A 21,962-nucleotide genomic window follows, 5' to 3' on the forward strand; every position below is an offset into this window, starting at 1 on the left:
TTACGTGGCTGCCACTGCGAGCAGTCTAATAGTCTAGTCCTTAACTGTTTGGTGACTAATTCTATGTAAACGGAGTCAACTTAAAGATATAGTGCACCACAAAATTCCCCGTATACCAAAATTAATAATTGTTTATAGATTTTAATTTATATTAGAAAAGTGTGAAAAATCATTATTTTTAGTGGCAACAGCCAGTCATGGCTGCACTGGACAGAAATACAGCTTAGAAATAAACAGTTGCATTTAAGACACATGGGATTTCAAAAATCTTTGACAGAGAAGACCATATAAAAAAATTGAAAGCACTTTTTCACTGAAAAAGTATTTTATTTACTTGACAGTGGGAAAGAAAACAAAAACCATACATTTCTTATCTGTCATTTTGGAGTTAAATCCCAAAGAAAGATCCGGCACACAGCCGTCACCAGGACTACAGATGCAGTGACACACCTGTGCATGCAGAGGGCAGCATTGTGTCTCAAGCCACCATTTCAACACAAACTTAAAACATATTCATCTTGATAACTTCTGTTGTTCTTGTTCAGTTGTTTAATACATCCTTTCTTCTGTGTGGAGTATATTCTGTGTGTGTGTGTGTGTGTGTGTGTGTGTGTGTGAGTAATTACAGGGGCATGCATTATATGCTGACATCGAGTCTGAGCTAAAAAAAATTAAGGAAAGAGAACCCTGATTCTTTCCTGATCAGTAGCGTCTTCTTCATTTGTTCGTTCACTGATTTTATTTTCCTTTTGAAACCTTCATAGATCCGCTTCTGAGCCTTTCTTCCCCTTCTTGTTACCCTGCCGACCAGAAAGTACACAATTATTTCTGAGAATTAAAGTGTTCCATTGATCTAAATCAAGTTAATGGTCAATTAAAATTGCAAAGAGAAAAAACATCAGAAACAGACATGACATCACTAAAAGTGGACCGTTTTGAGCTTCTGAATATAAACTAAGCCTGATCTCAGCTGGCTTCAACGATAAACTAAAAGTACTCTTTTATTACTGAACTTTGAGCTGGAGCTTACTTACACTGCAGCTTTTTTTGTTGACCTGACCTACTGGCTTCTTTTTTATGAACTACAGAAAGGGGAAAAAGGAACAACATGCAAGTGCACACACACTTGATCAGGCGAAATCCCACCCACAGATACAATGTATCATGGCTTCTCACTGGATAACATGTATGACATTATCTCGTCTCTAAATCACAACTCCTGAGTCCAGTTCTTCCTTGTTACTGTGACATTACTACACAATAAACAAAGATCACAAGTGAATGAGTGTGTAATTAAGTCTCACCTGATGTTTCGGTTGATCTGACTGCAGACCTTTGACCTTAGACCTTTCTTGTTCAAGGGCACCGTGTAGTAATGTTACCTAAATAAAAAAATACAGTATTCAAATGCACATACAAATAGAAATCTCTCTCTCACACACGTATGTTCCTCTCTCATAATCTTTATCTCACTCGTACACACCTGTGATGACAGTTCTTCTTTTATATGTAGCAGCTCTTCTACCTGTAGAAGGATTTCTGCTTTGTCTTTCACTGTAGGAGAGAGGTTAGACACATCAGGTGACATTCTTGTTAGGAAAGGAAACAGAAGGAAAGGAAAGAAGGAAAAGGATGGAGGGCTATCGGGTGTAATCCTGGTGATTGGACTCACTTTCTCCCTGTTGGAGCATCTTAAGCAGCTGTGAATTTCTTGCTTTCACCTCTTTGTATTTCACCTGCAGGCGGAAAAGGAAAGGTGTGATTTAAGAAGATTCTTTAGACATGATGCTACATTTAGTCACTCCAGTAACATCCACTACTGAGCCTCATTTCCACTGAATGGTACTTTTCAATTTTGTTCCACACCACAGATTGTGTATCTTCATTGTAGGGTGGATTCTTTGCTGATTGTCACAAGGGCCCCGTGGGAAACTGAAAACAATACTTTTAAAACAAGATATTTTTGTATATCATTAAAAAGAACTGCTGACCTCCCACTGTGAGATGGTCTTCTTTAGCTTCTCTATTTCCTGGTCTTTCTTCTCCAGGTCGTACTTCAGCTGCTCTGCTCGCGGGTCCTAACAGGACAGAGACAAAAGAGACGAATTGGAGAAAATGTATACTTTGCAAAACCTTAGTAAAGTAAGAAACTCAAACCTCTCTCGAGTTATGCTACATTTATATATTTTCTATAAATGTAGAGACACAGTATTGATTGTATATCCAGTACAATAAACACTTCTTCTCCAATCTCTAATAAGTTGCTGTATTTTCTCAATACGTTTCTGGTGTACCGTGAAGATGTCTATTGATAAGATTGGGTTTTCAACTTTTACAACATGATTAAGAGTTCATCCAATTTCAGTTGAAGAAAAGAAACACAAAAAGCTAAAAATTGTGAGGTGAAAAGAAGATCTGTGTGTTTCTATCAGTCTCCTCACTGGTTCATGTTCTGTGGAGGTGTTGACTTCTTGTCCCTGGCTGTTAGAGTACTGCTCGCGTCTCTTCTCCTGTTGGACGATCCGACTGACGTCATCTTCTAGCTTATTGAAAAATCGCTCCTCCTGCCCAACTCCCAGCGTTAAGGTAGCCGCTTTAGCGTCCTAGATGGGAACAAGGTCAGTGTTTTAACAGGGGTATGTTACACCATACATTAAACCACAAATGAAACTCTTTCCATGCTATTTACCTACCATTGAAATATGTTTTATTTTAATATAAAAGTATCGATAAATAATGTTTTACTGAATTTGTTGGACAACAGAGCAGATACACAATTGGAGTAACGACTTTGCTCACCTCTTTCTCTGGTTTTTTATTCGAATTATCTGTGAAGAGACAACAAACAGATAATTACATTTCATTCTAGGAGCCTGTTAAGGTTTGCAGCACAATATCCTGGTTTAATGGCTTTTGAAATGGATGTAGTAAGTGTTTCTCACCTGCACTACCCTCAGCCTGGAAGTCCTGCAGTGAAACGGTCTTTTTGTCTTTTGCCTGCTGATTCTTCTTTTTGTCCTTCTTCCCTCCGCCCTCTTTTCCTCCTCGTGACTTTGGCGAGGATGTGTTTGTGTGGTTGTGCTGTATGAAAGCACATTAAAATATAATTACTATTTCAAATTATATTTTTAAATAAAGCTGAATTCATCTTCCTATCCGTGCTAGAAACTATTTTAAGGAATAAAATGCAGTTTGAAATGATCAGGACAGTGTGTGTGTGTGTGTGTGTGTGTGTGTGTGTCTTTCGTGGTTCCAGCACACTGGTTTCAAATCAAACAGTGATTAAGACATTCATACGCTGACTTACTGCTTCAAGGGACCATGTTCACACCCGTGTTGGGTGAACAGTGTGATATTTAATTTTGACCATTGGCAGGTATGAATATAAAAAAATTATATCTATAGGATTCATGTGGGGTTCAAGTAAGGTTTCTAATTCAGCAAGATTTCCAGTTAAAAAATCCTCATCGCTTCATTAAAAATGTGATGCACTGGAGAACAAACCCGAAACAGCGCTTACTCGTACTCCAAAAGTACCGCAGTTGCCAGTGTGCAAAAAAGTAGCTCTGCTTGCAAACAAAATCCGGTGTTTTCCCTACGGGCTGAGATGATCAACTAAACTTGTATTTCCTAACACAGTGCTACATCATGTGGGTTGATGGGATTTCTCATGCATCTCTGAATCACCTGACAATTTTAGACCTTTCGAGTTAAAAAAGACTTTTTAAAACACGTTGGATTGCCTTTAATCTTGAAGAATCAAATTTAAGTCATTTAAAATCATTTTAAAGGATCTGCTTAAACCTATATATATATATATATATATATGTCAGAAGAGGTACATAAGTGCATGTCTGCAATGTACCTGTTTCTGTTGTTCGTACTCCAGTTTACTGAGAATCAAGGCCTTCTCCAAGTCTGCCTCATACAGCTCACTGGTTATCTACAGAGGAAGGAGAAACAAGGATACACAATTCTCAGCCAGTTCTCTAGTGCTGACCTCTGAACAGCTCTACTAAAACAGCTGGAAGTTAACTTCCTGAGAAACACATCAATTGTTAAGAGAACCTCCCTTTCTAGCTACCACATTTGTAATACAGTTGTTCTTTCTTACCTGCTCGTCCCTCTGCTTCCACTGCTGCCACCCTTCTGAAGGCAGACCGTGCTCCCCTGTTGGAGGACTGAGAAATTCACTGGCTATTCCTGACAGCGTCATACAGGGAGGCGGGGCGCTCGATTTCTGAGGAATCTTCTTGAAGGCCAAATTACGTAACTGATGAAAAGAGATACATAAAATAAAAAATAAATAAAAGAAAACTGACCGTTGATATGCCCAGCATTGCTGCTATGATGAACACTATGCTGTATTCTTAGCTCTAGAAAGCTTTACTGTGCGTATGACCAGAAGCAAGTCCAGTTTTCACTATTCATGGTCCTGTTGGGGCTTTCTGCTCACTGATGGTGTCCAGTGATAAACCTATTACTCATCAGGTGGTGGTTTTCTGACTGTATCCAGAGTAGTTAAAGTTCAGGTTTAATTATCAGCTATAATCAAAAAGTGCACAATCATGGCAACATGTATCAATTAATAATTTACATCTGGTGAGGGTGCTTTCTGCTACTTTGGTCCTTCTTCTCTGTAACATAACCATAACCTTTCAAAAATCACACTGAAAACTGTCCTTTCTTTTCTCACTTTTTCTTACATTATTGTGTAAGGCATGTTGATTTCATTTGGTATGAATGTGATACACATAAATACATTAAAATACATAAAATTGTGGAACAAATAAAATAGATAGTAAATATTACAACATTTAGTGATGCATCCTATAAAGCAATCAGATCCATGCTAAAACAGAATGCTGCTGACTACATGTTTTATTTGAATCAATACACTTGCTCTTAACACCTGAGAGCAAATCAAAACAAGGAAACACACGCTGTTTTTTTCATCTGGCACAAGAGTCAGCAGTTTCACTTCAGGTGAAATGAAATAACACTGGAGGAAAAAAACGATTCAAGTCTGTCACGAAACAGGAGCCATGTACGCAGTTTAATAACATAAAGCACAGGGTCATGAGATGCTCCTGTCACTCACCTCATTTGCCTCAGTCTGCTGCTGTTCCTTCTTCTTCTTTTTCTTGTCTTTTTTCTTGTCGTTGAACTGACCCGCTTTCCCTCCGGCTGCTCCTGCCTTTCCTTGTCGGGGCTTCCCGGAGGGGTCCCGTCCGCCTTTAGTGGTGGTCTTCCCCGCATCAGAGGCATCGGAGTCGGAATCCGAGTCTATTTGGAGCAGGGCGAAGCGGGAGGCAGTGGTGGGGACGGTGATCATTGCAGACGACGCCATTGCGAAAGTAAAACTAACTGATGACAAAAGGGATTTAAAGAACAATACAGTTCAGATAACTTGTAGCTAGTCATAAAACCAGTTAGCTGCTAGTCGCCTCCTCTTTTCTAATAAAAAAACAATACCATGCCTCATCTAACAGTTTCATCTTCAACACATGTACTGTTATTATGTTTAACCATACAGGCAGTGGTGATGATAAATGTAATGTGATTTAAACCGCACAGTTCACTTACAGTCTGGTGACAGACACAGCTAGCACTACATAGCAGCAAGTTAACCTAGCCAACGCTTAGCCGGTTTTGTTAGCTTCTAAACAAGTGCAAAAGTAGTGATGCATGACAGTCAAAAACACATTATGGGACTCACGTTGTTCGTTTGTCTTCAGTACAGTTGCTGGTTTATAGTGAAGGGGCAGTATTCACAAGAAAAGTTGCTAAAGAATACTTTCACCTGTTCGCAAAGGTGCTGTCGGTAACCGTTGGTTTGCTAACAGACTGACTACAGCAGCCCGGTGGGGCCAAAAAGGAGAAAGACTCGTATCTCTTTAAAGGGACTGCAGTTAACAGAGAAATTACAATAGAAACTGATGTTCTTTGTTTGTTGTTTTTTTTTTACGAATTTTATAAATGTGTTTTGTACTGCGCGTTACGTGTATATTGTTTCATGGCAGAATTAGTGAATTTTATTTCATGCAGCTTATTGTCTTCAAGATATTCAGATATACCGGTTTGCGCAGTTGTCATGGTGATAGGCTTGTTGCACTGAAAAAGAAACTAAGGTGGTTGGAATTTGTGGAAACGCAAGAAAGCAGTCTTTTAGTGAGAAGAAGAAGAAGAATGTCTTTATTTAAATAACAATAACAACACCAATAATAATATTTCCCATTTTCAATGCTGAATAAACAACTGGGGACAGAACCCGAGAGGCCCCCTGAAACCTGTATTAAATCGAATTTAATGGAATGAGCACACACAACTAAGCACAAAGGTAACTTATGTGAATAACTGAGTTTAATCAAATGCAGCATCTATTTTGAAAATATTTTACTCAGCAATCAAAACAACATAAGTGCACACACATATAAAAGCTTAGTATCCAAAAAAATTTAAATACATAAAAAAACACTACAAAGCTTAATATTACTTTATTCTGGCCATTTTAAGTGCAACACAGTGTTGAAAAGTATGGAAGGTGGAAGACAAAGCACTTCTGTTCATGAGGCATTATTTGATAATATTCATAAACAGGTTAACTAACATGTTTTCCCAAACCTACTTTTTCTTCTTAACTATTTACCAATGATGAATGTAACGTTTAGTTCAGATTCACTGAGTTTTTGTCATCAGTTATTTTTGACATGCATTTTCTTTTGTGCAACTGAAGTCAGCTGTATACACAGCTGATGCCAAGTGACTCATAGATACTATGATCTATGATCTAAATAGATATGATGCAACATCATCTGTTAGTGTTTTTAGAAACTTCTATGGAGTCCTCTAACATAGACTCTGTGCTGGTATCCAGAGCAGACTGGCGCCTTCTTGTGGCAGAGCCACAGACTTGCAGGTCAGCTGGAGCGATCTGTCTCAGCTCTCTGCGACACAGACGGACTGGTGCCATCTCCAAACACTCCCCAGAGTGATCGGCCCCTCTGTCCCCCCACCCCTGTGACTGTGTGTTCATCTGGTGGTATTCAGGCGTTTTAGTGATTTTGCGTACTTGGAGGTCAGAGGAAGATGAGGTACAGGGAGTCTGGCATGCATTTCTTTTTATATGACAATCGTTGAGTGTCTGTTTGTCTGTCTGCTCAGCATGTATCTTTGCGTATGTTGTTACAATATGTGTCCTTGTCTGCACCTCTTGCGTCTTGGGTTTGTTTGCACTTGTGTGTGTTTCTTTGTGCTCCTGTGAGTGAGCGGGTTGATCTACAAATTGTAGGGCGTTACTGTGGAGTTCCCTGAGTTTCTTTTTAAGCTCCCGGCTGGAGCTTTTGTAGAAGAAAAGCTCTTTCTCCAGATGCTGCAGGCGCTCTTGGACGGCCTGCTGAGCCTCTCCTAAACCACCCTCTAGAAACACAGGGACGGGAAAGTGAACTAAACATTATTTAAAACTTTCTGTTCAAATTCTACAAAAGGTTTAATATTTGTGTCAAGTCTGACCTAACCCCCTCACCTTTTAGCTTCTGCAGCAGTAGCTGGATGTTTTTCTGGTGCTCTCTGTGCTGCTGAGTGAGCCTCCGGTCTACATCTAGGGCCAGACGCTGCATGGCCACCTCCATCTCTCTAACCATCACCTCCCGCTCTCCGGCATGAATCTGCAGCTCTTCACAACGCAGACGCAGATGGCGCTCGACCTCACGAAGAAAAACAACCTGGAGAGTTTGATAAAGGAGAGAAGGAGCCGGAGAACAGAGCAGAGAAAACATTTTATTATTAGAGGATATAATTTGTTTACTTGTACACCTGCAGAGAAAAATCAAGGCCAGACAGAACATGGGGAGGGGAGCTTAGCATGGTGTTAGCATTGTGTTAACAAACCACCTGGAGAGAAGTTGATACAGTTTGTTATGTTATTAGGATGTATCAGCCAGAAAGATAAAGGGCACAGCAGGGGAGCAGACAGCAGAAGGAGATATCATTTGATTAGCATTACAGAAATAGTGTGAAGACAGAAGACAGTAAAGAAAGTAAAGACAGGCAGCATTCGGACACTGGTAATTTAAGCACAATGGAGAGCATGTAGGACTTCAATACAGAGCAGAAAGTTGCATTTTACCTTGTTGAAATATTTGACGAGCAGCTCCGAAGCCTCAGGTGGAGACAGCTCCTTCAGCTTCCTGATGACATCACAGAGCTGGGCGGGTTCAGTGCTTTGTGAGTGATGTGAAGAAGAGTCTGTGATAACCAGCTTCTTCTGTTTGTCCTGGATGGAGCTGTTTTTAAACTCCAGAGCTGCATCCAGAGCTTCAATAGCTTCCTCCAACTCAAGCAGGGAATGCTCCTCCTTCATGAAGACATGAACAAATCCAAGTGCATGAAAGAAAGAGAACCGACAAACTATAAAATGTAACTAAGGTTTAATAACAGGACAGTTTACCAGAACCTTTACATGTTCTGACCTCCACAGTGAGCACTCTGTTGTCCTTCAGCTGAGCATCCAGAGTGTCTCTCCTCTTTTTAAGCGAGTCTCTCTCCTCCTCCAGTTCCTTAATGGTGACTCCTCCATTCTGCCTCATTCTGCTTCTGCTCCTCATCTCCTCCTCCAGAGACTCCAACTGCACTGACACATGCAGCAGGTCCCGACTCATAGCCTGCAAAGTCATTGATAAAAAAATTCCAGCTTCAGTAGCTAGTACTCCCTTAATAGCTTTAACAAAATTGTCAAAATACCACATGTGTATTCATACGTGTACCTGACTGGAGCGCAGCTTCTTGATCTCCAGTTTGTTTTTCTGTTGCAGACATGTCTCCCTGCGCAGGAGCACCTCCTCTCTCCTCCTCAGCTCCTCATCCAGCTCCTGCATCTCTGCTCTTTTCAGAAGGAACCGCTCCTCCTCCTCCTCCAGCCAACTACTGACATGCAGCTACATTGACGAGTGTGAGGGGGGAATGTGGCAAAGAGGTGGAAGGGATTAATATAGGTAAAGGTAATAAGTGAGAATACAATGAAAAAGAGGTAGAAATAGTAACAGGGGAAGAAGAGGGTGTATATCAAAGAAACCGTCAAAATTGGTATTTCAGGGAGAGAAAATGCCAAACAAACTTTTGAAGAATATAAATTGCCTCTGTATTTTAAATGTCACCTTGGTCTTTGACTCTTCCTGGTGATTGCTTTTGCACACAGTCAAATCTCCTTCCCTTTGCTCCAGAGTTCAGTTAAATATCAATCCAAATGAAAAAAAGAGGTAGGTGTAAGAGATCACTGCCAGAAAGTAACACCTAGGTAGTTTTTTTTAGAATTCTTTGACACAGTGTGAATGCATTATTGCTTCTCTAAAAAGTTTCCTGTCTTGCTGAGGGAAACCAGAAAGAATCAAATATCTAACCCCATTATGTTCCAGTTCTCTGATGTTATCACTGGTCTCTCTCTGCTGCGTGAGGCTGCTCTGAAGCTGTGCTCTCTGCAGTCTCATGTGCTGCAGGCTGTGGTAAACCTCAGCTTGGACCTTCTGCCTCTGCATGGAAAGTCTCATCAACACGTCGGCTTCTCTGCCATCACCGCTGTGCCTGCTATGCTGGTTGACAGCCTGGGTGTCCTTCTCTGTCAGACAAAAACACACATTTAAAGATTTAAACATTTCTCAGAACTAGAAATAACACATGTAAATACATTGTTTAAAACTATAATGTTAGGATTTACTTTGGTGTAGCGTCAGTTCAAAGGCCTAGTTTATCAGTGGTAAGTTTGTATTGTCTCCTTTTTTGCTCCTTTAAGCACATTTTGGCTCCAGCGACAGTTCTGTGATATTCAAACTTGAATTATACTTTCTTTGCACATACCATCCACCATGAAGATGGCTGTTAACTCAGGCTGTTAATTTATACCCAAATACCTTCTTTGCACATGCCTACACTTCAGACATAGTGTAAGAAAAAATCCCATTGACTTTATCTCTCAGCAGATGAGGTGTGTTTTACTATCTGCTACAATGTGAGAATTCCACGTTAATGTGTATGTTACTGTATCATCAAAAGAACACTTTGCCTGTCTCTCTGCTAGCGCTATCGTCCTTGGATTCCTAACTTCTCTCAGCAGCCTCTCCAAGCTGCAGGTTTGTTCAGCACTGCAGAAATGTTTCGACCAACCTTGACACAAAACTCCTCACATCTCTCTCCGATACACAAACCAATTTGACAAAGATTTCTATTCTTCTCGAGTCAGTATAACAGGTTGAATAAAACCACAAACAAAAAGACACAGGTTTACATGAGTAAAAATAATGTAATTATGTGATCACACCAGTTTTGTAAAGCTCTTTGATCAGCTCCTCTTTCAGGCGCATGTTGACTGACAGATCTCGGATCTGCCTCTGAGTAACTCCGGCTCTTAGTCTCCTCGTATGGCTTTGCTTTGAACGGTTTTCTTCGAACCCTGAGGAGAAATTAAAACAACATGACAATATGACAAGGAAACATATTGTTGCACATTAAATAACTACTTGGAATGTCACAGAAGAGATCTGAGACACAAAAGCACCAATACAAATGGAAAAAGAAAACAAAAGTCTTCAAAATACAGTGAAATACATGCAAAGTGAACCTGTGGCTCGCTGAGGCTGATTCACTGATGGATTTCCATTTGATGTTTGGTTATATCCAGTGTTTTTCTCCATCATAGACGATTTCTTCTGCCGGCTGGTCCATGTTCGGTTTAAAGAACGCCTGGAGTAAAAGCACAAGATATCATAAAGAAGGTTATTTGAAGATTATGTCAGAAGGCTCTTTAGTATTTCAGTTGCAATGTTATTTTTGATTGCAACATGTTAACAAAATATATATAGTGACTCACAGGTGGCTTGACAAAGATAGAAACAGTGGACTTGTATTATCTCTCACCTGAATCCCATTCTGCCCACTGTGATGTCCTCCTCCACCTCTTCCTCCTGCTCTACATCCCTGTCTTTGATAGCTGCTTTGTGTTTTATGAATGGACAGTACACCTCATCCTTTTCCTCAATCTCAGCCAGCAGGAGATGACTGCGCATCTTAAAGGCAGCTATCACCCGCTCCAGTGAATAAGCTGGTGGACTGGAGTGAATCTACAAACACATGTGTTGGGACAGAAACATGTACAGACATGAACCACAGTGTGTGAATGCACATGAATATATGTAACAACACTGTTTAGTACCTATAACAGTTTGAAACCCTTTTTACACTGCGGTTCTGCCTCAGCGCCATTATGAAGGTCAAACGTCATATGCAGCCTTTGTCATTTTACATTGGAGTAAAGCCACACCAGTGTGTGTTTTTATACAGTGTCCTGGCGTTGCGGAAGCAAAACATGCGCAAGGTGTAAAAAAACCGCACGTGCTTCAAATTCACAAGCACTCAGCGCTGATCCACCCTGCCGGATCTGCAGTTTGCACAGACACCGATTCACCTTTTTTACTACCTCCGATGCCAGCTCAGAGGCGGAACGACTACACCCCACCATTCAGCCTCCGTGCGTTTTACATAGAAGACGGAACGTAACATAGGCGTAATTATCCAGCCTTAAACTGGCAGCGAAAAAGGGCTAAAGTCACAGGAGAAGGTTGAGTGTAAGTTTACAACAAATAAACAATTAGACACATACACACACTAAAACAGTGCAGTAACCCACCCTCCTGGGAGGCCCGTGTCCACAGCTGTTGATGAGAGGGACACTGTGGGGTCTCTTGCATAAATTCCCAGCTTCCGCTGTTGCCCCTGATGTTGCACCTCTAAAGGTCATAAGGTCGCTGCGGAGACGATTTATCAGGATTTGCTGGTTCACAAGTTGTTCAGTCTGCAGACATTCACACACAAATGCACACATACATTGAACTTAAACATGAAAAAACAGCTCAGCTGTAATGAAAGAACTCAGGACTCTTCCTCTCACTTGTAATCGAGTGCGTTCCTTTTCCTTCTCTAGGGCCTGAAGGTGGGTTTTGTTCTCTTGAAGATGTTTCTGTACTTCTTCTTGGACCCGTCTCAGTTCTGCATGTTTCTGCTCGCACAGCTGTTCCTCTATGCTGAGAGCTTCCTGAAAGACAAAAAGGTGAGGGGTTTCTTTGACATGTGACAACACCCAACATTCTTCTTTTACCCGGAACAGAAGATAACCAACAACAGCTAAATAAGTTTATCAATTTCCTGTATTATTTTAATTTCTTAGTTCTCATCAACTGTTAATCATTACCTTGCATTCACTGAGTTCCTCTCTGAGTTTCATAATGGTAACATGTTGGGATTGGCTTTCACCGCCCTCTAAACACTCCTCGTCATCAGCTTGATGTGAGTGATTGACAGCTGTCAGCCTGTCCTGCCAATCCTGCAGCCTCTGCCTGAAAGAATGACAGGGAACAGGGCCAGAGATATCTGCAAGCAGGGCTGCAGCTTCCTGTGCCAGGAGACGGTACTGTGACTGTTCCTCTTGGTTCACCCTCTTATCTTGATTAGATATCACCTGACTCGGTTGTGTGAAGCTGTTCCCCTCTCCAGCTCTTTCATCTGTCCTCTTCCTCTCCATCTCTTTCTCCTTCTCTTTCAGCAGCTCTCTCAGTGTCTGAGCTTCATACTCAAGTTCGCTCAGTCGAGCCTCACTAGGGTCCCAGTTTGTAGGAAATAATTTAACCTCTGTGTGTGTGGATATCGCTCCAGGACGGTTACGAATGTGACGAGCCTTTGATGCAAACCGCAGGACGTTCAGAGTCTCATCCACACTGTGGTGGGAGGGGCTTACACATGCCACCATAAGAGTATGAGCAGTGCCTCCCAGTGAGTCACGCAGGATACGGGTGATCTTGGCATCACGGTACGGTATGTGCGCACAGTTGGTACCACGGCGATTGCGGCCAGCGTCAGTGAGGGCACGGATGACGTTGCCCAGCGCGAGCAGGCCTGTGTTGATATAAACGGACTCTTTAAATCGAGGCCCAGTGTTTCCAGTTTTAGCAGCCCTCTCTGATCCTGCGAGGTCAATCAGACAGAGTTTGGAGGAGCAGACGGACTTGGTGTCGGGGAAACACTGGATGAGGTGAAGGGTGAGGATGGCGTGAGAGCGACTGGAGTGCTCGTTCATCCCTGTGGTGGCAGTATGGCGTAGGGCATTGCCAGTTTCCACAACACTTAGTAGCTCCTCTGCTGAGGTGACATCCATCTCTTTGGCACCAACCACCACTGAAAGCACAAACAATACAAATACATCATTATTATTATTATTATATGGAAAACTTTATGAATGAATTTGTCGGGAGATAGGATAAAATAAGACAAAAGTTGAAAGGTCAAACTTTACATTCTGTGAAGTCTAGTCAAGTGTATGTCTAACCCTTATTTGGGAAATCCTGTGAGTTTGTTCCCTCATGTGCAATGCAAAAAATCTCAATTTCTAATCACCTGTGTTTCCCCTCTCATCATCTCTGATATGAAGCTCTTTGTGAATGGTGTGCAGCTCCAGCAGGTCTCGCAGCTCCTCCATGTGCAGCTCCATATATGAGACTCGCACTTTGGCCTCCACACCACCACTGTCTGTCCTCTTCTGCCCCAGCAACAAGAACACATCCTGGGCCACGCGGTCAATAATTCCTCCCTCTTCATCTGAGAAAGGTCAAGGAAGGAAGTGGCATGAAGTTATTAAGCATGCTTGCAAAGACCTGCTGTATAATAATATCTGAATTTAAGGCTTCACAGATAAACTTGAGGACACAGTAAAGGTGCCCTTTGTTTTTTCCCTTTTAAAAAGACGGACTTTAATAATGCATTTCCGTCATAATAGTCCTGAACACCATGGACAATATTTCAAAATGCTGCTCCCACCTGTCATTTTCCCAAACTGTCTTACTCAGAACCACCTGTGCTGTGTACAACCTACCCAGGCTCCATCCTCCCAGTGTGTACGTCTTCCCTGACCCTGTTTGTCCATAACAGAAGACGGTGGCGTTGTAGCCGTCGACCAGGGACTCCACCAGCGGCTGAACGCAGGACTCGTAGACCTCATCCTGGCTGGCTGTCGGCCCAAACGCGTGGTCGAAGGAGAAGAGTTTTTCAGAGCCGAGCATCACCTGTGTGGATCCCGGCACCCCGCGTACACACACCCGGTGGTTGTGGAGGACTTCTTTAGGGAGAAGGGGGCGGATGCGGACCGCCACCCGAACACACTCCTCGCTCATGACGGTGAAGTGTAACGAGAATATCTAGTTACCGCGTATGTCCTCTTACTCTCATCCCAGCATATCATAAAAGTGTTGTGGAGAAACTTTTTGAGCTCTTGCACTCGTTTGATACGGAATAAAAATGTGCCAATTGTCTACATTTTACCAAACAAACCGTCCGATGGTTTTTGTTTGTTTTTAAATTACCGTTGTTTTTCTTTTAGTTTAACTTCTCTGTCGTGTTGACAACTTCATGCCAGCTCCCGTTTGTTGTCGTTCAACGGTTTCCCGGGAAACCGCCGCCGCGGTCGAGGAGAGCACGAGGCGTTTCAAGAGTACTCACGAAGGATGGACCAAGTGGTCCGTGAAGGCAACAGCGCCATCGTGTGATTGAGCTCCTTCTTTTTTTTTATTGTTTTATTTCTACAAATCACTACGATAACATAATCCAAAGAAAAAAGGGATTATATTTATGTAAACAAAATGTAATATGAAAAAATAGTGAAAAATAACATCACTACATTTCACCTCATAATATATGTATTTCTCAAACTATGTTATTCTGCACTGAATTATACTAAATTATATATTTTTTTGGTATATTATACTGTTATACGTGTCACCCAACGTAATAAAATTAATTTCTATATTAATATAATAATAATTCTTGTTGCTTTTAGCTTGCACGCTTTTCGACCCCCCTCCCAAAAAAAACTTTAAACTTCAAACTTAATTTGCTGTGAAAACACTTTATGAATTGTATGTATTTATCATATTCAAAAGTAAGTTACTTAAATAGTTATTATACTGAATTATGGCATTACAAATCTCCGCAGACAAGACTTTCCTTGTAGACCTACTTTAATTAGACAGAGTAAGCTCAGCTCATTACGCTAAAAATGATCCCAAGTACATCTATGGCAACAATCCAAAAAGTAGAAGAAGATTTTTAACAAAATAGCTTATTGATTTATGTTCATTGTATGTTCACTGACAGTATGATCACACAACCTCCCCTATGTTAGAAAAGATTTTCATTTGTTAGAAAAGTTCTAGATGAACAGTAAACATTTTAATTGACTTTAAAAGGCCAACAGTGACATTACCCACACAGCCCAACAAGCTGCATTAAAGCTTGACACCTTTTTCAATTATAGCTGAAGAGAAACCCACTCATATATAAATCTGGCACAGAGACAGGCCTGTTTTTATCCCAGAGGGAGGCACCGGTGCCAACGCTCCTACACCGAGAAGTGCCGCCTACTGTATGTGTTCCTGCCAACCAGCTCTTCAGTAGTAAATACAGCGTGTGTGGTGTATGGGGATGTGGGCCATCTCTTTGTGGTGCTGCTTGGCATAAGGCCACAAGTAAAAGTCGATGATTGCAGAGTTGACACTGCATGTCTGTCCGTCTCTCTCCTGCACCAGCTTGCACAGACGCTCTTTGATTAGCTCCACAGAACAAATCGAACAACCTCGGATCTCGACCTCCCTCCTGTCACCTGAACTCAGCAGCTCGCCTGAGATAAACGACAGACAAGCACATAACAGTGACCGATGATAGCTAACTATTTCTAACTGATAAAGTTCTTCATGACAAAAGAAACAACAGCACACACACTCCTGTCTCACCATTCTTCAGCGCCTGCATCAGTGCATCAGAGTATCGCAGTGCTCCGAGGTAGACAAGAGCCTGAGGGACCCTGTAGTCTGCAAACATGGTGAGCCAGTCCATGTTGGTGATGTCTCCCTCTCCTCTGGCCGCCATGACGCCCCAGAAATCTGCCACCAGGATCTGGGCTCGCTTGTACAACGAGATCCTTCTCCCCTGAAACAAACACTATGTTCATGCTGTGTGTGCTGTTAAATGGTCTGTTTATTTGTTCTTAGAGCACTGCTTTTTTATCACTACACAACCATCTAACACAAAAATAATATGATGTCAAAAAAGGATGTGTAAGGCATATAACATGCTCCTTTTCTGTCTGTATAATATGAAGAGAGCATTAGTAATCCTGCCACTCTGCGTTTGTCCAGGAGATGGACCTCTCACATCACTATTTATCTGAAGTTCTCCAAATGCATACATTTATGTCAGATCACATACATTTCCTATGCACTTTAAATAGGCTGAATACACTTTTATATTTTCTAAGACTCAAAATTAATATCTTGTTTGTGACCAGAGTGACAAGATAATCTGGAAAATTCTTGTTTTTCAAAACATTTTGAAATCATTGAAGCTTGAGCTTAGCGTATAGAAAAAATAAAAAGAACTTACAAACATTAACTTTAATCCACAAAATTCAAATCATGAAATATAGAAATAAATATAAACAGCTTTAGACCTTCTCTTAATCTGACCTCATATGTAGCCTCGTCCCTGTAGGAAGGGATCTTCTCGACGATGAGCTCCACCATCTTCCGGCCGTCGTTCTCAGCTTTGCTGATAAAACTCCGGAAGCTTCCGCCGTGATCCAGCAGCACACGTCCCCCTTCAGTCAGCGCCTTGTTGGACAGATTCAGCATAAAATGTGTTTAAATGTGACTTTTATGATATACGTTCAATTTGAATTTATCATGAACAGAATTCAGTTCACCTGAATGTGACACTTGTAGATATGTTACATGTATGATCTTTAGAGTCAGATTTTCTAAGTTAATGTGTACATGAAAACAGAGAGGAGATAAAAAAAACCATAAAATCTGTGAAAGAGCATTGAAGGTAAGGCTGGAAAACACACACATGTACACTTTATGAGCTGTGTAGGACTGTAATAATGACTGGTGAACCTTCTTTGTACAGAGTGTACAGATTAGAGAGATGAGATAAAACATCCTGTCCTTCTTACCTCATCTTTTTGTCTTTAAATCAAAAAGGTGCTTTTTTTCATGCTACTCAAATGAGTGGTGTGTAGACCTTGTAGATGGGTTTACACAGAAATCAGCTTAGCATTCAGAAGTGTGAAAAGCTACGCTTTTGAGAAGTTTTAAAATAAGGTAAAAACAAAGGACACAAACTTGTGAACCCAAGTATAAAAATAACAAAGGCACTATTGTATTGTGACGATGATTCCAGCCTGAGTACACATCAGTAGTACCCTCTACTATAAACATGAGGATGTGAGAACCTGGTGGCGCTCCTGAAGCATGGGCATGGCTGTTTTATTGTCTGAGCGCAGGACATGTCCCAACTCCTCCACACTCATCTGAGAGAAGTACTTCGGATCAGTGATGGGAATGCCTGTTGACAGAATAGTATTCAGATACTTTACTTAAAAGGGGGAGGAGGGTATTATGCTAATTTCAAGCTTCATATTTCACTCTGTGATACCTGTAGAGTAGCTTAGCATAATTTTTAGTTTAAAAAAACTCAGCATTTTTCTCACACTCTGTGCAGCCCCTCATGCAGCCTCTGCCTGAAACGACCCAGTCAGCTGTGTCCCTTTAAGAAACCCCGTCCCTACAAGCCCACTTTCTTCTGATTGGCCAGCTCTCTGAAGTCTGCTTGTGAAGTCACAAAGTGCAGCATGTAGAAAAAACTGAAACCTGGCGTTCACAGCAGCCTGCAGACTGAGCTAAGAAGCCTGGGGATTACGCCAACATACTTTTACCTACAGATTTGAAACTTCACCCACGTTTAGTCTGGACATCCAACATTGTAACATTATATACATGTATTAAAAAGTGAAACAGCATAATACCCCCTCTTTAAGTAGAAATACCAATAAGCTTGTATGTTTTTGTATAATTTTTCATTTAGCAAAGTTAACAGAACTTAAAGCTGTCTGATAAACGTGGTAGAGTACAATATTTCTGAAGGAGAAGAGAAACAGTCAAAAGGATTTAACTTCAGAAATACTGCAGATAAAGAGAAACATAACACTCAAGGCCACTCAGGTGTAAAGTTTTGTCATGCTATAAAAGCCTGAATATAACTCGACACCTGCCATCTCTAACAAGAAGACATCATTTGTTCTGATCTCATGCTGTCACCCCTTAAGATCCTACCTTTTCTGAGAGAATCTCTTGTAAATTCTAAAGGCCACGGCGACCAGCCCAAGAGCACTATTCCATATGAGACATAATTGATTCATATCCGGAGTTGTTCACGCTAATTATGAGTGATTCAAAGGCGCACGGAGAGCTACAAGCAATTTCCCAGCAGGCCAAGTTCAAGTAAAGGGCGCATACACAATAATTGGTAATAGCAGCACACGACAAAAGCACATAGAAAGAAGGAGCACAAAAGAGACATTAAAAAGGGATTTAATGTATTTCTATCCCCCAATCTTTTTTTTTTTGTTCAAATCTGGTTTATTTTCTGACTGAATTTGATGAATCCTACAGGGATGGTGCCCAACTAATGTAAGTAACTTAGTTCTAATTGTGCACATGCTCTCACCTTCCTCCATGGCTCTGGTGATGGCAGCACACAGGGTCATGTAGCCGGTGTATGTGGTCCCTTTATAGGTCACCTCACACTGTTCACTTTCTTTCTCTGGCCAAAAAGAGAAGTTCATGGTGTCGACCACAAACACCCAGTTCAAGGCCTGCAAAAGTGAAAAACATAAAACTTTAAAGATTGCAGAAAAACAGACAGAGAGGTTTACCTAAATGTGTAAACTGAGCAAGGGGCAAGCAGTTGTACTACTGTGCTAAAGACTCAATGGATTAAGATGAAAACTGTTTCATTGTTTGAAATCTTCATTTTAGTAGAGATAAATTGGTATTTGTTAAACCAAGGGATTTAAACTTGTGGACACAAACAATGCTAAATGTTAAAAAATGAAATTCACCAGTTGCTGCCTTGAAAAAACAATTTTCCTAATGTCTGAGTAACAAACCTTACCCTGTAACAAGTTGCTTCAAAACTGTAATGACAATATTTCCCCAAACGGTGCTTTCCTGTCATTCATGCAGCGTAAAAAGAAGCAATTCATTTTCAATTTACTTAAATAAAAGTATAAAACCAAAAGTCAAAACATAGTGCTTTACAAGTTATAGTCATGAATTCAAATTAACTTAAGGAAAAGGACATTTAGTCAAATGTATATATAACAAGCAAAACTGTGCAGAAGGGCTCCTTTCAGAGGGTTTTATTATAAGGGTAAATTTAAATATTCAGTGTCTGATAAATGTAATGGTGTTAAAAGTACGTAGTAGCGTAAAAGTATAATTAGAAATAAAAAAAAAATGCTCAAGTAGAGTACAAATGCCCCAAATTTGCACTTCCTATAAACGTCCTAAAAGCATCCTAAAATTTTAAAATGTTTGAATATTTTTGCATTTATTATGACGTTAGGTTTCATGTTAACTGTCAATGAATAAGCAACCAATAAATATGTAATGACAATTTTATAATTAAGATAATTTGAAGCATGTAGAATGAGGACTACACTAAACGACACCATATCTAAATCTACAGATTCATCTTTCAAGTCATCTTGTCCAGATCGTTAGCAGGTCAAAATCATAGACTGTAATCATTGGTTAAAATAGATTACATCTGGGCCCTCTTGTAGCAAATTTATAGATCATGTTGAAATTAATGTGGAGCTTCTTCCTGAGTCTGACGCAGAATTATTATAACGTATAACATTATTTCTGTAGTATTGCTTTGTCACTGTTAAAAAAATAAGTATTTTTGTGTGTGGCCCCTGCTGTTGACAAACTCCCCTGGTCAGAGGTCGGTGCTGGTGCCAATGGATTTGCCTTCTTCCAGCCATCTGCGGTCAGCTCGTCACTGTATCGGAGGTCGTAGAGCATCTCTGCCACCTTCTGTACTCCTTCCTCTTCCACAAACACATCCTGACTCCGCTCTGCTATGAACCGCCCAGACTCACGAGGAAACAGAGGTGGGTCCATGTTGAACACTGTATGAAGAATAAATGTAAATAGATACCCCAGGAGATAATGCAAATAGGCCTTGGTATGTCACTTTACAGACTTCAGGCCCAGCTTCTCGCAGCATGCATTGGCAGGTGCAGGGAGGAGATGTGAAAGGCAGTGCCCTTTACATACTTAAATGCCAATATCCTTCAAACACCTCTGGGGAAGTGCCATTTTAAAGATGATCTCCATGCTTTATTAGATAATTCATGATTAAAAAAAAGACAGAATCAACATGGGAAAGGTGCAACAAGGCAATAACATTTCTTCAAGGTAAGAAAACCTGTTCACAAAGTAACTCTCACCACAGTATATTTTTTAGGGGTCAGCCTCGTGTCATCTCATGTTAGCATTAAATAACTAAAAGAAGGGTGCAGAAATATAAAAGCCCTGCGCACAGGACCATCTCTGTCCAAACCCATTATTAAAACCAAAAGAACAAAATTATATCCTCCTCTGTCTGCGTCTAAAAGCTGCAGCATCTTTTCCATCTATCTGAAGTGTCCAATGGCTGTGTGGTAATGATGTGTTCCAGATCAGACTGATAATAGGACACCATAATGCACAAACATAGGGGACTACTACATGCAATTTATTTTTACAGGTCTTTCTATGATAAATCACTCCTTTACTTCACTTCTTTCTCTGAATAGAATTTATAAATTAATTTGACAGTTTTCTGGAAACAGCTGAACTGATTTTGGGTCAATAACTGGACTAGCTTAGCACGCAATCAATGTGGCGCAAGGGACTGGTACGGACACTACACAGCTTTCACACAATAATGCATTTTTTAAGTTACAAACTTCCTGTTTAGCGACACTTTCCGTTTTTATTTGTACAGTTACAGAGGTTTTACTCTACTTACCGCTGAATGCAATTAGACTACACTGTACATTAAACTCGTGTTGCTTCGTGTTTCCACTACCTGGTGTTTGGCTTTTAACCAATCAGAGCCTCCCTTGTGTTTTCGTCACAGACCGATACACCAATCACAAGAATCGAGGAGAGGAAACCGGAAAACAATAGACACTCCGTTATGAACATAAAAATGATCAACCCTATGTAACTATGGTATTCATTCACCTGAATGAGTGTGGCTTTGCAACACGTAGCAGGACATGCTTCGGCAATTTATTTTTTATACTGAATGATGTAATTGACTGAAATGACAACAACGTGATATATACACGTACACAAATGACAAGTCAAAGTATTAGATTTAAAATATAAAAACGATCTGGTGGCTTGTCATCAGGAACAGTTAAGTAATTGGGTTCCCTGTTTATGGAATAAACTGCAACTACATTGTCTGATATTCTTTAATAAGAGGGCAACCCCCCCTCCATAGGTATCTTTCACGTGAGTGGGAGTGATAACAGTTAAGTGTTTCAGTTGTCTATGGCAGAAAAAAAAGTGCCAAGATGACAATCTTTCACACGTCTCATCCATGCATCTTTTATTCACTCTGTTCTCAGGTTGTCACACTGTCACAACAATGTCTGTTTGTAGGTCCTGGAGTCCAAACTTTCTTTTAACACATTAGACAGATTCCTCTCTTGTTTGAGCAGCTCTGACAGTATTGTGATCCTGAATGTTGAGCTCTTGCAGATCCTGCAGGTAGTAAAGCCTGTCTTGCTGTGAAGATCAAACCTGGCTTTCTTAGAAGTCAGGATGTTGTTTTCATTAAGCTTGCCTCCACCACCCTCTGTTGTGTGCTGTGCTACATCCTTACAGGTGTGATGCCTTCAACAAGCTTATTCGCACACACTTCTTGCAAACCTTTAAACAGAGGCTTTTCAACTGTTATTTAAAGTAAAATAAAGAACAAATACTTGGTTAGGTTTGAGGATGGTTCAGCCTAAAGGCCTAGTCATT

The 21,962-nt window shown here is 40.7% G+C and overlaps 3 protein-coding genes across 3 annotated transcripts; all 3 read right to left on the minus strand.

Annotated features, from left to right (window-relative positions):
* Nucleotides 1-335: 335 nt before the first annotated feature.
* gkap1 (G kinase anchoring protein 1) lies at nt 336-5,852 on the minus strand. Its single transcript, XM_069682919.1, has 12 exons — nt 5,720-5,852; nt 5,102-5,367; nt 4,115-4,273; nt 3,866-3,943; nt 2,943-3,081; nt 2,800-2,828; nt 2,442-2,603; nt 1,992-2,078; nt 1,673-1,736; nt 1,484-1,554; nt 1,305-1,382; nt 336-800 (listed from the first exon to the last, which is right to left on the minus strand). The coding sequence occupies exons 2-12, from the start codon at nt 5,348-5,350 to the stop codon at nt 759-761; spliced, it is 1,158 nt and encodes a 385-aa protein (XP_069539020.1). The 5' UTR covers nt 5,351-5,367; nt 5,720-5,852; the 3' UTR covers nt 336-758.
* Nucleotides 5,853-6,223: 371 nt separating this feature from the next.
* On the minus strand, nt 6,224-14,210 carry LOC138610593 (kinesin-like protein KIF27). Its single transcript, XM_069683381.1, has 15 exons — nt 13,913-14,210; nt 13,438-13,638; nt 12,239-13,218; nt 11,939-12,082; nt 11,678-11,842; nt 10,909-11,111; nt 10,638-10,734; nt 10,313-10,421; nt 9,399-9,613; nt 9,156-9,215; nt 8,766-8,936; nt 8,472-8,663; nt 8,129-8,356; nt 7,526-7,724; nt 6,224-7,419 (listed from the first exon to the last, which is right to left on the minus strand). Exons 1-15 carry the CDS (start codon nt 14,208-14,210, stop codon nt 6,812-6,814), a joined length of 3,870 nt encoding a protein of 1,289 aa, XP_069539482.1. The 3' UTR covers nt 6,224-6,811.
* A 657-nt stretch (nt 14,211-14,867) lies between these two features.
* On the minus strand, nt 14,868-21,008 carry qng1 (Q-nucleotide N-glycosylase 1). Its single transcript, XM_069683515.1, has 7 exons — nt 20,953-21,008; nt 19,868-20,068; nt 18,598-18,768; nt 17,324-17,436; nt 16,557-16,700; nt 15,825-16,020; nt 14,868-15,712 (listed from the first exon to the last, which is right to left on the minus strand). The coding sequence occupies exons 2-7, from the start codon at nt 20,058-20,060 to the stop codon at nt 15,483-15,485; spliced, it is 1,047 nt and encodes a 348-aa protein (XP_069539616.1). The 5' UTR covers nt 20,061-20,068; nt 20,953-21,008; the 3' UTR covers nt 14,868-15,482.
* Nucleotides 21,009-21,962: the final 954 nt, after the last annotated feature.

Source organism: Semicossyphus pulcher, unplaced genomic scaffold (assembly GCF_022749685.1).
Source record: "Semicossyphus pulcher isolate SPU_LCO1_2020_fin unplaced genomic scaffold, fSemPul1.0.p SCAF_6, whole genome shotgun sequence".
NCBI lineage: Eukaryota > Metazoa > Chordata > Actinopteri > Labriformes > Labridae > Semicossyphus > Semicossyphus pulcher.

Coding starts and splice junctions, on each gene's coding strand:
- gkap1 (XM_069682919.1), bottom strand. CDS start 5,350: ATGGCGTCGTCTGCAATGATCACCGTCCCCACCACTGCCTCCCGCTTC. Junction 2,829..2,942: donor CCAGGCTGAGGGTAGTGCAG/GTGAGAAACACT, acceptor GTCTCTTCACAG/ATAATTCGAATAAAAAACCA. Junction 1,737..1,991: donor AGACCATCTCACAGTGGGAG/GTCAGCAGTTCT, acceptor TTCCGCCTGCAG/GTGAAATACAAAGAGGTGAA.
- LOC138610593 (XM_069683381.1), bottom strand. CDS start 14,210: ATGAGCGAGGAGTGTGTTCGGGTGGCGGTCCGCATCCGCCCCCTTCTC. Junction 11,112..11,677: donor GACACGGGCCTCCCAGGAGG/GTGGGTTACTGC, acceptor ATGTGTTTGTAG/ATTCACTCCAGTCCACCAGC. Junction 8,664..8,765: donor AGAAGCTGCGCTCCAGTCAG/GTACACGTATGA, acceptor ATGACTTTGCAG/GCTATGAGTCGGGACCTGCT.
- qng1 (XM_069683515.1), bottom strand. CDS start 20,060: ATGGACCCACCTCTGTTTCCTCGTGAGTCTGGGCGGTTCATAGCAGAG. Junction 16,021..16,556: donor GGGACGAGGCTACATATGAG/GTCAGATTAAGA, acceptor TGTTTGTTTCAG/GGGAGAAGGATCTCGTTGTA. Junction 15,713..15,824: donor GATGCAGGCGCTGAAGAATG/GTGAGACAGGAG, acceptor CGTTTATCTCAG/GCGAGCTGCTGAGTTCAGGT.